This window comes from Mirounga angustirostris, unplaced genomic scaffold (genome assembly GCF_029215605.1).
Source record: "Mirounga angustirostris isolate CCGP_5_RB_7025 unplaced genomic scaffold, mMirAng1.0.hap1 SCAF_1, whole genome shotgun sequence".
NCBI classification, from domain to species: domain Eukaryota; kingdom Metazoa; phylum Chordata; class Mammalia; order Carnivora; family Phocidae; genus Mirounga; species Mirounga angustirostris.
Window position 1 is genome coordinate 196,536,124 of NW_026991709.1, and position 16,570 is coordinate 196,552,693.

A 16,570-nucleotide genomic window follows, 5' to 3' on the forward strand; every position below is an offset into this window, starting at 1 on the left:
TCACGAGGGCAGAATTCGAGAGATAAGCGATACCATAAGATGAAACAATATAGAAAAATTGGGATCTCCGAAGTAGAAGAAAGAGACAGGGGGGCAGAAGGTATATTGGAGCAAATTATAGCAGAGAACTTCCCTAATTTGGGGAAGGAAACAGGCATCAAAATCCAGGAAGCACAGAGAACCCCCCTCAAAATCAATAAAAATAGGTCAACACGCCGACATCTAATAGTAAAACTTACCAGTCTCAGAGACAAAGAGAAAATCCTGAAAGCAGCTCGGGTTAAGAGATCCATAACCTACAATGGTAGAAACATTAGACTGGCAACAGATCTATCCACAGAGACCTGGCAGGCCAGTAAGGACTGGCATGATATATTAAGAGCACTAAATGAGAAAAATATGCAACCACGAATACTATAGCCAGGTAGGCTGTCACTGAAAATAGAAGGAAAGATAAAAAGCTTCCAGGACAAACAAAAACTAAAGGAATTCGCAAACACGAAACCAGCCCTACAAGAAATATTGAAAGGGGTCCTCTAAGCAAAGAGAGAGCCTAAAAGTCACATAGACTAGAAAGGAACACAGACAATATACAGTAACAGCCACCTTACAGGCAATACACTGGCACTAAATTCATCTTTCAATAGTTACCCTAAATGTAAATGGGCAAAATGACACAATCAAAAGACACAGGGTATCAGATTGGATAAAAAAAACAAGACCCATCGATATGCTGTCTGCAAGAGACTCATTTTAGACCCAAAGACACCTCCAGATTGAAAGTGAGGGGTGGAAAACAATTCACCATGCTAATGGACACCAAAAGAAAGCTGGGTGGCAATCCTTACATCAGACAAATTAGATTTTAAACCAAAGACTGTAAAAGATGAGGAAGGACTCTATATCCTACTTAAAGGGTAGATCTAACAATTATAAATATCTATGCCCCTAACATGGGAACAGCCAATTATATAAGCCCATTTAAATGACACACTGGACCAAATGGAATTCACAGATACATTCAGAATACTCCATCCCAAAGCAACAGGATATACATTCTTCTCTAATGCCCATGGAACATTCTCCGGAATACATCACATCCTAGGTCACAAATCAGGTCTCAACTGGTAGCAAAAGACTGGGATCATTCCCTGCATATTTTTGGACCACAATGCTTTGAAACTAGAACTCAATCACACGAGGAAAGTCGGAAAGAACTCAAATACATGGAGGCTAAAGAGCATCCTACTAAAGAATGAATGGATCAACTAGGAAATTAAAGAAGAATTAAAAAAAAATCATGGAAACCAATGAAAATGAAAACACAACTGTTCAAAATCTTTGGGATGGAGCAAAGGCAGTCCTAAGAGGAAAGTATATAGCAATACAAGCCTTTCTCAAGAAACAAGAAAGCTGAATTCCTGAGAGGAATTCCAGGTCTCCTACTCCTCCAGAAACAAGAAAGGTCTCAAGTACACAACCTAACCCTACACCTAAAGGAGCTGGAGAAAGAACAGCAAATAAAGCCTAAACCCAGCAGGAGAAATAATAAAGATCAGAGCAGAAATCAATGAAATAGAAACCAAAAGAACAGTAGATCAGATCAACGAAACTAGGAGCTTGTTCTTTGATAGCATTAACAAGATTGATAAACCCCTGGCCAGACTTATCAAAAAGAACAGAGAAAGGAACCAAATTTAAAAAATCATGAATGAAAGAGGAGAGATCACAACCAACACCAAAGAAATACAAACAATTATAACAACATATTAGGAGCAACTATATACCAGCAAATTAGATAATCTGGAAGAAATGGATGCATTCCTAGAGATGTATAAATTACCAAAATTGAACCGGGAAGAAATAGAAAACCTGAACATACCTATAACCACTAAGGAAATTGAAGCAGTCATCAAAAATCTCCCAACAAACAAAAGCCCAGGGCCAGATGGCTTCCCAGGGAAAGTCTACATTTCAAGAAGAAATAATACCTATTCTTCTGAAACTGTTCCAAAAAATAGAAATGGAAGGAGAACTTCCAAACTCGTTTTATAAGGCCAGCATTACCTTGATCCCAAAACCAGACAAAGACCCCATCAAAAAGGAGAATTACAGACCAATATCCTTGATGAACATGAATGTAAAAATTCTCGCCAAAATACTAGCCAATAGGATCCAACAGGATATTAAAAGGATTATTCACCACGACCAAGAGGGATATATGCCTGGGCTGCCAGGTTGGTTCAACATCCGCAAATCAATCAATGTGATACAATACATTAATAAAAGAAAGAACAAAAACCATAGGATCCTCTCAATAGATGCAGAAAAAGGTATTTGACAAAGTACAGCATCCTTTCTTGATCAAAACTCTTCAGAGTATGGGGATAGAGGGTACATACCTCAATATTATAAAAGCCATCTATGAAAAACCCACAGCAAATATCATTCTCAATGGGGAAAAACTGAGAGCTTTCCCCCTAAGGTCAGGAACGCGGCAGGGATGTCCACTATCACCACTGCTATTCAACATAGTATTGGAAGTCCTAGCCACAGCAATCAGACAACAAAAAGAAATAAAAGACATCCAAATTGGCAAAGAAGAAGTCAAACTCTCACTCTTTGCAGATGACATGACACTTTATGTAGAAAACCCAAAAGACTCCACCCCAAAACCGCTAGAACCCATACAGGGATTCAGTAAAGTGGCAGGATATAAAATCATGCAAAGAAATCAGAGGCATTCCTATACACCAACAACAAGACAGAAGAAAGATAAATTAAGGAGTCGATCCCATTTACAATGGCACCCAAAACCATAAGATACCTAGGAATAAATCCAACCAAAGAGGCAAAGAATCTGTACTCAGAAAACTATAGAATACTCATGAAAGAAATTGAGGAAGACAAAAAGAAATGGAAAAACGTTCCATGCTCATGGATTGGAAGAACAAATATTGTGAAGATGTCAATGCTACCTAGAACAATCTACACATTTAATGCAATCCCTATCAAAATACCATCCACTTTTTTCAAAGAAATGGAGCAAATAATCCTAAAATTTGTATGGAGCCAGAAAAGACCACGAATAGCCAGAGGAATGTTGAAAAAAAAAAAAAAAAAAAAAAAAGCAAAGGTGGTGGCATCACAATTCCAGACTTCAAGCTCTATTACAAAGCTGTCATCATCAAGACAGTATGGAACTGGCACAAAAAGCAGACACATAGATCAATGGAACAGAATAGAGAGCCCACAAATGGACCCTCAACTCTATGGTCAACCAATCTTCGACAAAGCAGGAAAGAATGTCCAATGGAAAAAAGAGTCTCTTCAACAAATGGTGTTGGGAGAATTGGACAGCCACATGCAGAGGAATGAAACTGGACCATTTCCTTACACCACACACAAAAAGAGACTCAAAATGATTGAAAGACCTAAATGTGAGACAGGAGTCCATCATAATCCTAAAGGAGAACACCGGCAGCAACCTCTAAGACCTCAGCCACAGCAGGTTCTTCCTAGAAACATCGCCAAAGGCAAGGGAAGCAAGGGCAAAAATGAACTATTGGGACCTCATTAAGATAAAAATCTTTTGCACAGCAAAAGAAACAGTCAACAAAACCAAAAGACAACCGACAGAATGGAAGAAGATATTTGCAAATGACATATCAGATAAAGGACTAGTATCCAAAATCTATAAAGAACTCATCAAACTCAACACCCAAAGAACAAATGATCCAATCAAGAAATGGGCAGAAGACATGAACAGACATTTTTCCAAAGAAGACATCCAAATGGCCAACAGATATGAAAAAGTGCTCAACATTGCTCAGCATCAGGGAAAATCCAAATCAAAACCTCAGTTCGATACTACCTCACACCAGTCAGAATGGCTAAAATTAACAAGTCAGGAAATGACAGATGTTGGTGGGGTTGCAGAGAAAGGGGAACCCTCCTACACTGTTGGTGGGAATGCAAGCTGGTGCAGCCACTTTGGAAAACAGTATGGAGGTTCCTCAAAATGTTGATAATAGAGCTGCCCTATGACCCAGCAATTGCACTACTGGGTATTTACCCCAAAGATACAAATGCAGTGATCCAAAGGGGTACGTGCACCCCAATGATGATAGCAGCAATGTCCACAATAGCCAACTATGGAAAGAGCCAAGATGTCCATCGACAGATGAAAGCATAGAGAAGATGTGTTATATATATACAATGGAATATTATGCAGCCATCAAAAGGAATGAAATTTGTAACGACGTGTATGGAACTGGAGGGTATTATGCTGAGCGAAATAAATCAATCAGAGAAAGACATGTATCATATGATCTCACTGATATGAGGAATTCTTTTTTTTTTTTTTAAGATTTTATTTATTTATTTGAGACAGAGAGAATGAGAGAGAGAGAGCACATGAGAGGGGGGAGGGTCAGAGGCAGAAGCAGGCTCCCTGCCGAGCAGGGAGCCCGATGCGGGACTCGATCCAGGGACTCCAGGATCATGACCTGAGCCGAAGGCAGTCGCTTAACCAACTGAGCCACCCAGGCGCCTGATATGAGGAATTCTTAATCTCAGGAAACAAACTGAGGGTTGCTGGAGTGGTGGGGGGTAGGAGGGATGGGTTGGCTGGGTGATAGTCATTGGGGAGGGTATGTGCTATGGTGAGCACTGTGAATTGTGTAAGACTGTTGAATCACAGACCTGTACCTCTGAAACAAATAATACATTATATGTTAAAAAAAAGAAGAAGAAGAAGACAATAGGACGGATAAAATGAAGGGGGGGAATCGGAGGGGGAGATGAACCATGAGAGACTATGGACTCTGAGAAACAAACTGAAGGTTCTAGAGGGGAGAGGGGTAGGGTGGATGGGTTAGCCTGGTGGTGGGTATTAAAGAGGGCACATACTGAATGGAGCACTGGGTGTTATACGTAAACAATGAATCATGGAACACTACATCAAAAACTAATGATGTAATGTATGGTGATTAATATAACAATAAAAAAATTTAAAAATTAATGATGTATGGTGATTAACATAACATAATAAAAAAAGGCATAAAAGTTTAAAATTATATACGATTAATATTTACTTATATCAATTAAAACATAAACATACATTCCACAAACACTGATTGTGCATCCCCACATGCCAATGTATGCAAAGCTTCAGTATTTTATGGCACTTACAAAAGTGTGGTGGGACAAGATGCATGGAACTCTCAGGGCATAAAACAGCAACAACGGATATGGTTATCAGTGCTCAGCTACTGTGTGGAACAAGTCTCCTTTACATAACCTAATGTACGAAGTGGCTTTATTTCTACAGTAAACAATCTCTTCTTTCAAAGTAAGAAGGAAAATTTTTTGAAGTGTTAGTTCAAGTGAGAACCAGAGAGAACAGTCCTATCGATTCTGGGGGCAATAGGCCTTTTTCCTTTAATAATGATAGATGTACAAAGTTCTCATTCAAGTTTTTATATTTTCCACTGGGGGTAAAGGAAAAAATGGAAAGAAGAGGAAGAATGGGGGAGGAAAGAAGTGGAGTGGGGGAGAGAAAAGAGGGAAAATGATAGAGAAGCTGGGAGAGGAGGAACAGGGGAGAGGGGAGGGAGAAGGGAAAGAAGAAGGGAAGGGGATGGAACTACACTCCTGATTTTTATGTTTATTAAAAAGGACATATAAATACTCCCCCTCAACACACATATACACTTTGCTGAGAAAAAGTTATTAATGAAGGTGGGATAACTCCGCAATTTACTTGACAGGTATTTGTAACGGTCTTTCCCTTTGAATTCATCTCCAAGCCATCATCGTTTTCAGATTTGATTGCAAAATCTGATTGGTCTGTTCCTTAAGTTTTATTACAAAGAGGTACTGATATTTCTTGAATATTTCTCTTCTTCATTTACTGGTATGCACAACTGCAGCTAAACTGCAACATAATGACTTCTATACAACTTAGTGTCATCAGTTCAAGTTTACAATTTGCTTGGCACATAAGAAATGTTATCTTTGCAATTACTGCTATCATTAATTTATTAAATAAATGGAATAATGCCATTTCATAATATAGTACTGTTTGGGGCTGAGGAGACAGAATCAGTAGCTATGCTGTGAGCTAACATCCAGTATTTTGCCAGATTTTTATTGCCCAGAGTTAGATTTAGAGAGCACTATCTGATCTGTGGTACACCTGAAGCCACATTATATCATACAAGGAGTCTGTGGTGTATGCCAAGCAACCCTACTGACAGTGAAGAAAGGGTGTAATTTAATGAAACAAAGAAGGATAGGATGCTGTCATTTCAAAAGGTCACAAACAGCTAATTTAGGGTTGTATTTTTTTTTTTTTTTCTTTTCTAAGGATGAACAACATCCACTCTGGGTTGGATTGAGATCAGATTCTGTGTTTCCTCTTTCTTGATTTGCTCTTCCACTTTTGCAAGAACACATTCTCAAGCCCCTTCTTAAGAAATAGGCCATCAAACGTAACTTCCACATCCATGAATACTTTAAAATGGCTTTGGTTGGCCCTTCCACTTGATTAGCTAGTTTGGCTGTTTATAAAATTCTGGCTGGCAAACCATTTCCCAACAGAATTTTGAAGATATTAATTCACTATATTCTAGCATCCAGTGTTACCGATAAAACTTTTGAGGTTGGTCTATTCTTACCCTTTTGTAAGAAGACTTGTTTTCCTGCCTGAAAACCTTTTAGGATCTTCTCTTCATCCCTGCAATACCAAAATATCTTAAAGTGCTTTGCTGTGGGTTTTTCCCCTATTCATTATACTAAGTATTTTGTGGGCTCTTTCAATCTAAGACTCCTGGCACTTTGGCTCTGGGAAATTCTATCTTTTCTTTAGAATTTCCTCTTTAGGGGCGCCTGGATGGCTCAGTTGGTTGGGCGGCTGCCTTCAGCTCAGGTCATGATCCTGGAGTCCTGGGATCAAGTCCCACATCAGGTTCCCTGCTCGGCGGGGGGTCTGCTTCTCCCTCTGACCCTCTTCCCTCTTGTGCTGTCTCTCATTCTCTCTCTCAGATAAATGAATAGACTCTTAAAGGAAAGAAAAAAAAAAAAGAATTTCCTCTTTATTGCCTTTGTTCTTTTCCTGGAAATTATAATATCTGATGTTAGACCCCCTGGATTGAATCTCTGTATTGTTCTTCTTTCTTCAACTTTCCCAACTTTTTGTTTTATTTTCCCAGAGATAACATAAAATGTCTTACTGCTCTCATCTTGAATGTTTTATTTTGGAAATCTCATTTTCCATTACTTTTTCAGAGTATTTTATTCTACATAATGGGTCTTGATTCTCTTTGAGGATGCACAGACGGTTTTTTTTTTTTTTAGAAGTTTTTTACTAATCTCTAGTTGTCTCTGGGGCCAGGTTACTTCCCGGGGGGGGCAAAGTATTTTTTTTTATCCTGATCTCTCTTCTCTGTTGAAGGATTGTTTTAAATACCTGGTGATACTGAATTGTCCACCACAATTTAAAAGGCACTAGAAGAGTGGGAAATTTTTGCACATGACTAGCAAGCTTCTCTTTACAATTAAGTGGAAGGGATCTGGTAATTACACTTTGGAACCCTTAAATGGCACAATATGGAGAGCTTTGCAGTAAGGTACCAGCGCACACTCTTGTTGCCCAATTCCCCCCAGACAGTCTGTCATTGCATTTGTTTATCTGAAGGGGAAACAAACACCTGGCTGCCAGTCTTTCTACTCAAGGCAGTGGGTTAGTCCTTTTATATACTTTTAAGCAATCCCTCCTTTTTAAGTACCAAGGCACACTCCTATCCTCCATGATTCTGCAAACTGCATGATAGAACAGCTCTTTCATTAGCTAAAGTTTCTTCCACATATACTGGGCTTCCTCCATCACTAAATACTCTATATACTTCCCAGCTTCTAGAAATGATTTTGTATATCCCATTTATTGCTGGGCCCCCTAGCATTCTTTTTATTTTTATCATTTCAATGATGTCTTGAGAGGGAGAGGAGCTAAAGACTTGTACTAAAATATATTTAAGGTGATATATATCTTTAATAGGAAGCAACCTGGTCACTTCACAGTTCAATGGACTGGATTTTAAGATAATGAGACAAGGGGGCGGAGCAAGATGGTGGAGGAGTAGGAGACCTGGAATTCCTCTCAGGAATTCAGCTGGATAGGGATCAAACCATTCTGAACACCGACAAACTCAACAGGAGATCAAAGAAAAGTATAGCAACAACTCTCTCATCAGAAAAGCGACCACTTTCTGGAAGGTAGGACGTGCGGAGAAGTGAATCCGAGGCGATATTCGGGAGGATAGACGGCAGGGGAGGGGCCTCCGTTGGCCGCTTCTGGCAAGTGATAGAACCATGGAGCACAAAATCAGAACGTTTAAAAGTCTGCTCCGCTGAGGGACATCACTCTGGTGGCTAAGCGGGGAGTGGAACCCTCCAGGACAGTGTGGTCTCAGGACCCTCAGGGTCACAGGAAGACCAGGGGTGCCTGAGTGTGGCAGAGCTCCCAGGTAACGGAGCAGGGAAGCCGGCTGCAGAGGCGGAGCCCAGGCACGGGCTCTCAGCTCCAGGTTGCCATAAACCGTGATCCGCGGCACAGTCGGGCCACTGCTCCTCCAGCAGGGACTCAACAAGCGGCAGATCCAGGGAGACTCACCTTCCTCCCCCAGGAGGAGCCGCGCGGGAGTGCACCGCAGGGATCTGCTGGGTTTGGAGACTCCAGCCGGGGTCGGGTGCCAGAGATAGAAACGCACGGTCACAGGCCGGGTGAGCACGGAGTGCGGCCGGAGACCGGGGAGACGGGAGTGACTGACGGCTTTTCTCTGGGGGCTCACTGAGAAGCGGGGCCCCGAGTTCTCGGCTCCTCTGGGACGGAGATTGGGAGGCCACCATTTTCACTCTCGGCCTCCAAAGCTGTACGGAAAGCTTTCAGGGAACAAAAGACCCGGAGAGCAAACCCGAGCAGATTACTTAGCCGGGAGGGGGCAAGGGCAGGGCAATTCGCCTCTGGCAAAGACATTTGGAAACCATGGCAACAGGCCCCTCCCCAAAAGATCAGCAAGAACAGCCAGCCAAGACCAAGTCAACCGATCAATGAGAACGGCAGAACTCCAGCACTAGGGGAATACTGCACATAGAATTCATGGCTTTCTTACCATGATTCTTTAGTCTTTCAAAGTTAATTTTTTTTAACTGTTCTTTTTTTTTTGAATTTTTCTTTTTCCCTTTTTCAACCAACATCTTATCAATCCCTTTTTTTAAAAAAACATTTTTATTTTTCATTTTTAGAGTCATATTCTATCCCTTCATAGTAGTTACCCATAATTTTGGCATATATATATAAGTTGTTCTCTCTTTAAAATTTTGAGATAGTTTCTTCTAACAGATTAAAATATACCCTAAATCTCTAGTATATGGTTTTTTCTACTCCCCTGCCTGATCACATTCTCTCCCTTTTTTTTTCTTTTTTCTTTTTTTAAATCCTCTTCTTTCTTTTTTCAAACAACTTCTTATCAATTCCTTTTATAAAATTTTTTATAATTTCCATCTTTACAGTCATATTCCATCCCTTCATCATATCAACCCTTATTTTTGTACATATATAAGTTTTTCTTTCTTTAAAATTTTGGGAGGCACTTTCTTCTAAAAGACCAAAATACACCCCAAATCTAGTGTGTGGCACTGATCTATATACCAGCCTGATCATATTTGATCACATTCTGGTTGTTGTTGTTGTTGTTTTGTTTTGTTTGTTTTTGTTTGTTTTTATCTTTATCTTTATCTTTTTCTTTTTTTTCTTTTTCTTTTTTCTCTCTTTCTGTTTCTTTTTACACTGCTTCAGGTCTTTTCTGATTTGTTTAGAGTATATTTTCTGGGGACGTGGTTACTCTGCTAGCATTTTGTTCTCTCATTAATCTATTCTCCTCTGCACAAAATGACAAGACGGAAAAAATCACCTCAACAAAAAGAACAAGAGGTAGTACCAACTGCCAGGGACCTACTCAATATGGACATTAGTACGATGTCGGATCTAGAGTTCAGAATCATCACTTTAAAGATACTAGCTGGGCTTGAAAAAATTATGTAAGTTATTAGAGAAACCCTTTCTGGAGAAGTAAAAGAACTAAAACCTAACCAAGTCAAAATCAAAAAGGCTATTAATGTGGTGCAATAAAAAATGGGGGAGCTAACTGCTAGGATAAATGAGGCAGAAGAGAGAATCAGTAATATAGAAGACCAAATGATGGAAAATAAAGAAGCTGAGAAAAAGGGAGATAAACAACTACTGGATCACGAGGGCAGAATTCGAGAGATAAGTGATACCATAAGACGAAACAACATTAGAATAATTGGGATCCCAGAAGAAGAAGAAAGAGAGAGAGAGGCAGAAGGTATGGAGCAAATTATAGCAGAGAACTTCCCTAATTTGGGGAAGGAAACAGGCATCAAAATCCAGAAGCACAGAGAACCCCCCTCAAATTCAATAAAAATAGGTCAACACCCCGACATCTAAGAGTAAAACTTACCAGTCTCAGAGACAAAGAGAAAATCCTGAAAGCAGCTCGGGAGAAGAGATATGTAACCTACAATGGTAGAAACATTAGATTGGCAACAGACCTATCCACAGAGACCTGGCAGGCCAGAAAGGACTGGCAGGATATATTCAAAGCACTAAATGAGAAAAATATGCAGCCAAGAATACTCTATCCAGCTAGGCTGTCATTGAAAATAGGAGAGATAAAAAGCTTCCAGGACAAACAAAAACTAAAGGAATTTGCAAACACAAAACCAGCCCTACAGGAAATCTTGAAAGGGGTCCTCTAAGCAAAGAGAGAGCCTAAAAGCAACATAGACCAGAAAGGAACACAGACAATATATGGTAACAGTCACTTTACAGGCAATACAATGGCACTAAATTCCTATCTTTCAATAGTTACCCTGAATGTAAATGGGCTAAATGCCCCAATCAAAACACACAGGCTATCAGATTGGATTAAAAAACAAGACCCATCGATATGCTGTCTGCAAGAGACTCATTTTAGAACCAAAGACACCCCCAGATTGAAAGTGAGGGGGTGGAAAACCATTTACCATGCTACTGGACACCAAAAGAAAGCTGGGGTGGCAATCCTTATATCAGACAAATTAGATATTAAACCAAAGACTGTAATAAGAGATGAGGAAGGACATTATATCCTACTTAAAGGGTCTATCCAACAAGAAGATCTAACAATTGTAAATATCTATGCCCCTAACATGGGAGCAGCCAATTATATAAGACAATTAAAAACAAAAGCAAAGAAACACATTGACAACAATAGAATAATAGTGGGGGACTTTAACATCCCCCTCACTGAAATGGACAGATCGTCTAAGCAAAAGATCAACAAGGAAATAAAGACTTTAAATGACACACTGGACCAAATGGACTTCACAGATATATTCAGAACATTCCATCCCAAAGAAACAGAATACACATTCTTCTCTAGTGCCCATGGAACATTCTCCAGAATCGATCACATCCTAGGTCATAAATCAGGTCTCAACCGGTACCAAAAGATTGGATCATTCCCTGCCTATTTTCAGACCACAATGCTTTGAAACTAGAACTCAATCACAAGAGGAAAGTCAGAAAGAACTCAAATACATGGAGGCTAAAGAGCATCCTACTGAAGAATGAATGGGTCAACCAGGAAATTAAAGAAGAATTAAAAAAACACATGGAAACCAATGAAAATGAAAACACAACTATTCAAAATCTTTGGGATGCAGCAAAGGCAGTCCTAAGAGGAAAGTATATAGCAATACAACCCTTTCTCAAGAAACAAGAAAGGTCTCAAGTACACAACCTAACCCTACACCTAAAGGAGCTGGAGAAAGAACAGCAAATAAAGCCTAAACCCAGCAGGAGAAGAGAAATAATAAAGATCAGAGCAGCAATCAATGAAATAGAAACTAAAAGAACAGTAGAACAGATCAACGAAACTAGGAGCTGGTTCTTTGAAAGAATTAACAAGAACGATAAACCCCTGGCCAGACTTATCAAAAAGAGAAGAGAAATGACCCAAATCAACAAAATCATGAATGAAAGAGGAGAGATCACAACCAACACCAAAGAAATACAAACAATTATAAGAACATATTATGAACAACTCTATGCCAGCAAATTAGATAACCTGGGAGAAATGAATGCATTCCTAGAGATGTATCAACTACCAAAACTGAACCAGGAAGAAACAGAAAACCTGAACAGACCTATAACCACTAAGGAAATTGAAGCAGTCATCAAAAATCTCCCAACAAACAAAAACCCAGGGCCAGATGGCTTCCCAGGGGAATTCTACCAAATATTTCAAGAAGAATTAATACCTATTCTTCTGAAACTGTTCCAAAAAATAGAAATGGAAGGAAAACTTCCAAGCTCATTTTATGAGGCCAGCATTACCTTGAACCGAAAACCAGACAAAGACCCCATCAAAAAGGAGAATTATCGACCAATATCCTTGATGACATGGATGCAAAAATTCTCACCAAAATATTAGCCAATAGGATCCAAGAGTACATTAAAAGGATTATTCACCACAACCAAGTGGGATTTATCCCTGGGCTGCAAGGTTGGTTCAACATCCGCAAATCAATCAATGTGATACAATACATTAACAAAAGAAAGAACAAGAATCATATGATCTTCTCAATAGATGCAGAAAAAGCATTTGACAAAGTACAGCATCCTTTCTTGATCAAAACTCTTCAGAGTATAGGGATAGAGGGTACATACCTCAATATCATAAAAGCCATCAATGAAAAACCTACAGCAAATATCATTCTCAATGGGGAAAAACTGAGAGCTTTCCCCCTAAGGTCAGGAACGCGGCAGGGATGTCCACTATCACCACTGCTATTCAACATACTACTAGAAGTCCTAGCCACAGCAATCAGACAACAAAAAGAAATAAAAGGCATCCGAAACGGCAAAGAAGAAGTCAAACTCTCACTCTTAGCAGATGATATGACACTTTATGTGGAAAACCCCAAAGACTCCACCCCAAAACTGCTAGAACCCATACAGGAATTCAGTAAAGTGGCAGGATATAAAATCAATGCACAGAAGTCAGTGGCATTCCTATACACCAACAACAAGACAGAAGAAAGAGAAATTAAGGAGTTGATCCCATTTACAATGGCACCCAAAACCATAAGATACCTAGGAATAAATCTAACCGAAGAGACAAAGGATCTGTACTCAGAAAACTATAAAATACTCATAAAAGAAATTGAGGAAGACACAAAGAAATGGAAAAACGTTCCATGCTCATGGATTGGAAGAACAAATATTGTGAAGATGTCAACGCTACCTAGAGCAATCTACACATTCAATGCAATCCCCATCAAAATACCATCCACTTTTTTCAAAGAAATGGAACAAATAATCCTAAAATTTGTATGGAACCAGAAAAGACCCTGAATAGCCACAGGAATGTTGAAAAAGAAAAGCAAAGCTGGCATCATCACAATTTCAGACTTCCAGCTCTATTACAAAGCTGTCATCATCAAGACAGTATGGTACTGGCACAAAAACAGACACATAGATCAATGGAACAGAATAGAGAGCCCAGAAATGGACCCTCAACTCTATGGTCAACTCATCTTTGACAAAGCAGGAAAGAATGTCCAATGGAAAAAAAGACAGTCTCTTCAACAAATGGTGTTGGGAAAATTGGACAGCCACATGCAGAAGAATGAAACTGGACCATTTCCTTACACCACACACAGAAATAGACTCCAAATGGTTGAAAGACCTCATTGTGAGACAGGAGTCCATCAAAATCCTAAAGGAGAACACAGGTAGCAACCTCTTTGACCTCAGCCGAAGCAACTTCTTCCTAGAAACATCGCCAAAGGCAAGGGAAGCAAGGGCAAAAATGACCTATTGGGACTTCATCAAGATAAAAAGCTTTTGCAAAGCAAAGGAAACAGTCAACAAAACCAAAAGACAACCGACAGAATGGGAGAAGATATTTGCAAATGACATATCAGATAAAGGGCTAGTATCCAAAATCTATAAAGAACTCATCAAACTCAACACCCAAAGAACAAAGAATCCAATCAAGAAATGGGCAGAAGACATGAACAGACATTTTTCCAAAGAAGACATCCAAATGGCCAACAGACACATGAAAAAATGCTCAACATCACTCGGCATCAGGGAAATCCAAATCAAAACCTCAATGAGATACCACTTCACACCAGTCAGAATGACTAAAATTAACAAGTCAGGAAACAACAGATGTTGCGGGGATGCGGAGAAAGGGGAACCCTCCTACACTGTTGGTGGGAATGCAAGCTGGTGCAGCCACTCTGGAAAACAGTATGGAGGTTCCTCAAAAAGCTGAAAATAGAGCTACCATATGATCCAGCAATTGCACTACTGGGTATTTACCCCAAAGATACAAATGTAGGGATCCGAAGGGGTATGTGCACCCCGATGTTTAAAGCAGCAATGTCCACAATAGCCAAACTGTGGAAAGAGCCAAGATGTCCATCAACAGATGAATGGATAAAGAAGATGTGGTATATATACACAATGGAATATTATGCAGCCATCAAAAGGAATGAGATCTTGCCATTTGCAATGACGTGGATGGAACTGGAGGGTATTATGTTGAGCGAAATAAGTCAAAAAGAGAAAGACATGTATCATATGACCTCACTGATATGAGGAATTCTTAATTGCAGGAAACAAACTGAGGGTTGCTGGAGTGGGGGGTGGGGTGGGAGGGATGGGGTGACTGGGTGATAGACACTGGGGAGGGTATGTGCTCTGGTAAGCGCTGTGAATTGTGCAAGACTGTTGAATCTCAGATCTGTACCTCTGAAACAAATAATGCAATATATGTTAAGAAAAAAAAAAGAAGGTAGCAGGAGGGGAAGAATGAAGCAGGGGAAATCGGAGGGGTAGACGAACCATGAGAGACGATGGACTCTGAAAAACAAACTGAGGGTTCTGGAAGGGAGGGGGTTGGGAGGATGGGTTGGCCTGGTGATGGGTATTGAGGAGGGCACATTCTGCATGGAGCACTGGGTGTTATGCACAAACAATGAATCATGGAACACTACATCTAAAACTAATGATGTAATGTATGGGGATTAATATAAGAATAAAAAAAAGATAATGAGACAAAATCACTTGAGAATTATATCAATTATTATGTCTAGGAAGAAATAAAATTTGAATACTATCTACTCTAGCTTCCTATGCCAAAGTCAGAATACTATGAAAACAGCAAATAATCATACTTACTGCATAAATGCAGAACTATTTTTTAATGACAAATTAGTTAAGAATATTCTGAATTACAGATGTAGACATGTCTCATTTGTAGTATATGCTTATTCAGATTAATTGTATGGCTATAAAATGTAAAAGACACAAAATTCACAGGAAAAAATAAAGATACAAAAAGATGAAACAGAAGTATACTCTGATTATTGAGATCTAGAATCAAGGATTTTGAGCTGGAAGAGACCTCAGACTATAATGCAGTCCAATTATTTAATTTTCCAGAAGTGAAAATAAAGACTGAGAGAGTTTCAGTGTGTAGAGCCAGTGAATGTCCTTTGCTAAACTAAAAGAAACAACTACTCATAGTAAAAATGATCAAAACTTAGTGGAGAATGTAACAATGTCTTTTCATCACTAAAGAGAAGCTTTGATCAGGTACAAACTCTGTAAGAACTGAGTTAACATAAATGTAACTGAAATGCCCAAATGATATTCATACTTACTCATTACCCCAGTCCAAGCGCACGGTGATATGCCGCTTAACCTCCCGCACCTGATCCTGAGTAAGGTGACCAGACAGTAGCTGCCTTCGAAGGTCAATAAGTTCATTCATCACATGGCGTAGCTTGTAGAAAAGATCTACTTTGTGTTTCTGAAAGGGCATTTTTGGTGTTGGGTGAAATGAAAAAGGGATATGGAAAGAGAATGAAAAAAAAAAGAGAAATAGTTAAACTATGAAAAGTGTTCATTTCTCTAAACATCTAAAAAAAGGCAATATAAAGAGGAGCATATTTAAGAGTCTTAAAGTCCTTAGTTTCTACCTTCTAAAAATCTCTATATAATGACATCTAACAAGTAATATAATTGATCTGGATCATGCAAAGTACCATTTATCTCCACTCCATTCTGGACAATTCATTTTCCAGTAAGTCAGAGTTACTAAACTTAATCAGAACAGAAAGTTAAACAGGAGCCTAGAGCTGTTTCCTCTGTCAGAAGTTCCTACATATGTAACATCTCTGGTTTCTCTAGGAGGGATACTCAAGTTGGGGAGGGCAGAGCGAGAATCACTTGCCCTACTTTGAAGGAACTAAGGTTTCAATAAAAAGCCACTGTCTCTGGAGTAACATTCACTCCAGGTTTCCAGGCCTCATCTAGTTTTAATTAGCTTTTGTAAATAATATGCGTCCCTAGCGTCACAGATTTCTACTCTTTTCAGTTTAATAAAAAGTATCACCTTTATAAGAGTTAAGTGGAAACATCTTAATG

At 39.3% G+C, this 16,570-nt stretch overlaps 1 protein-coding gene across 1 annotated transcript in view; it reads right to left on the bottom strand.

Moving 5' to 3' along the window:
* DOCK3 (dedicator of cytokinesis 3) overlaps nucleotides 1-16,570 on the bottom strand; it is a 568,243-nt gene that overhangs the window by 205,272 nt on the left and 346,401 nt on the right. The window contains exon 6 of the mRNA XM_064595595.1: nucleotides 15,805-15,953. Within this exon, the coding sequence (XP_064451665.1) occupies nucleotides 15,805-15,953 (149 nt within the window). The remainder of the gene's footprint in view (nucleotides 1-15,804; nucleotides 15,954-16,570) is intronic.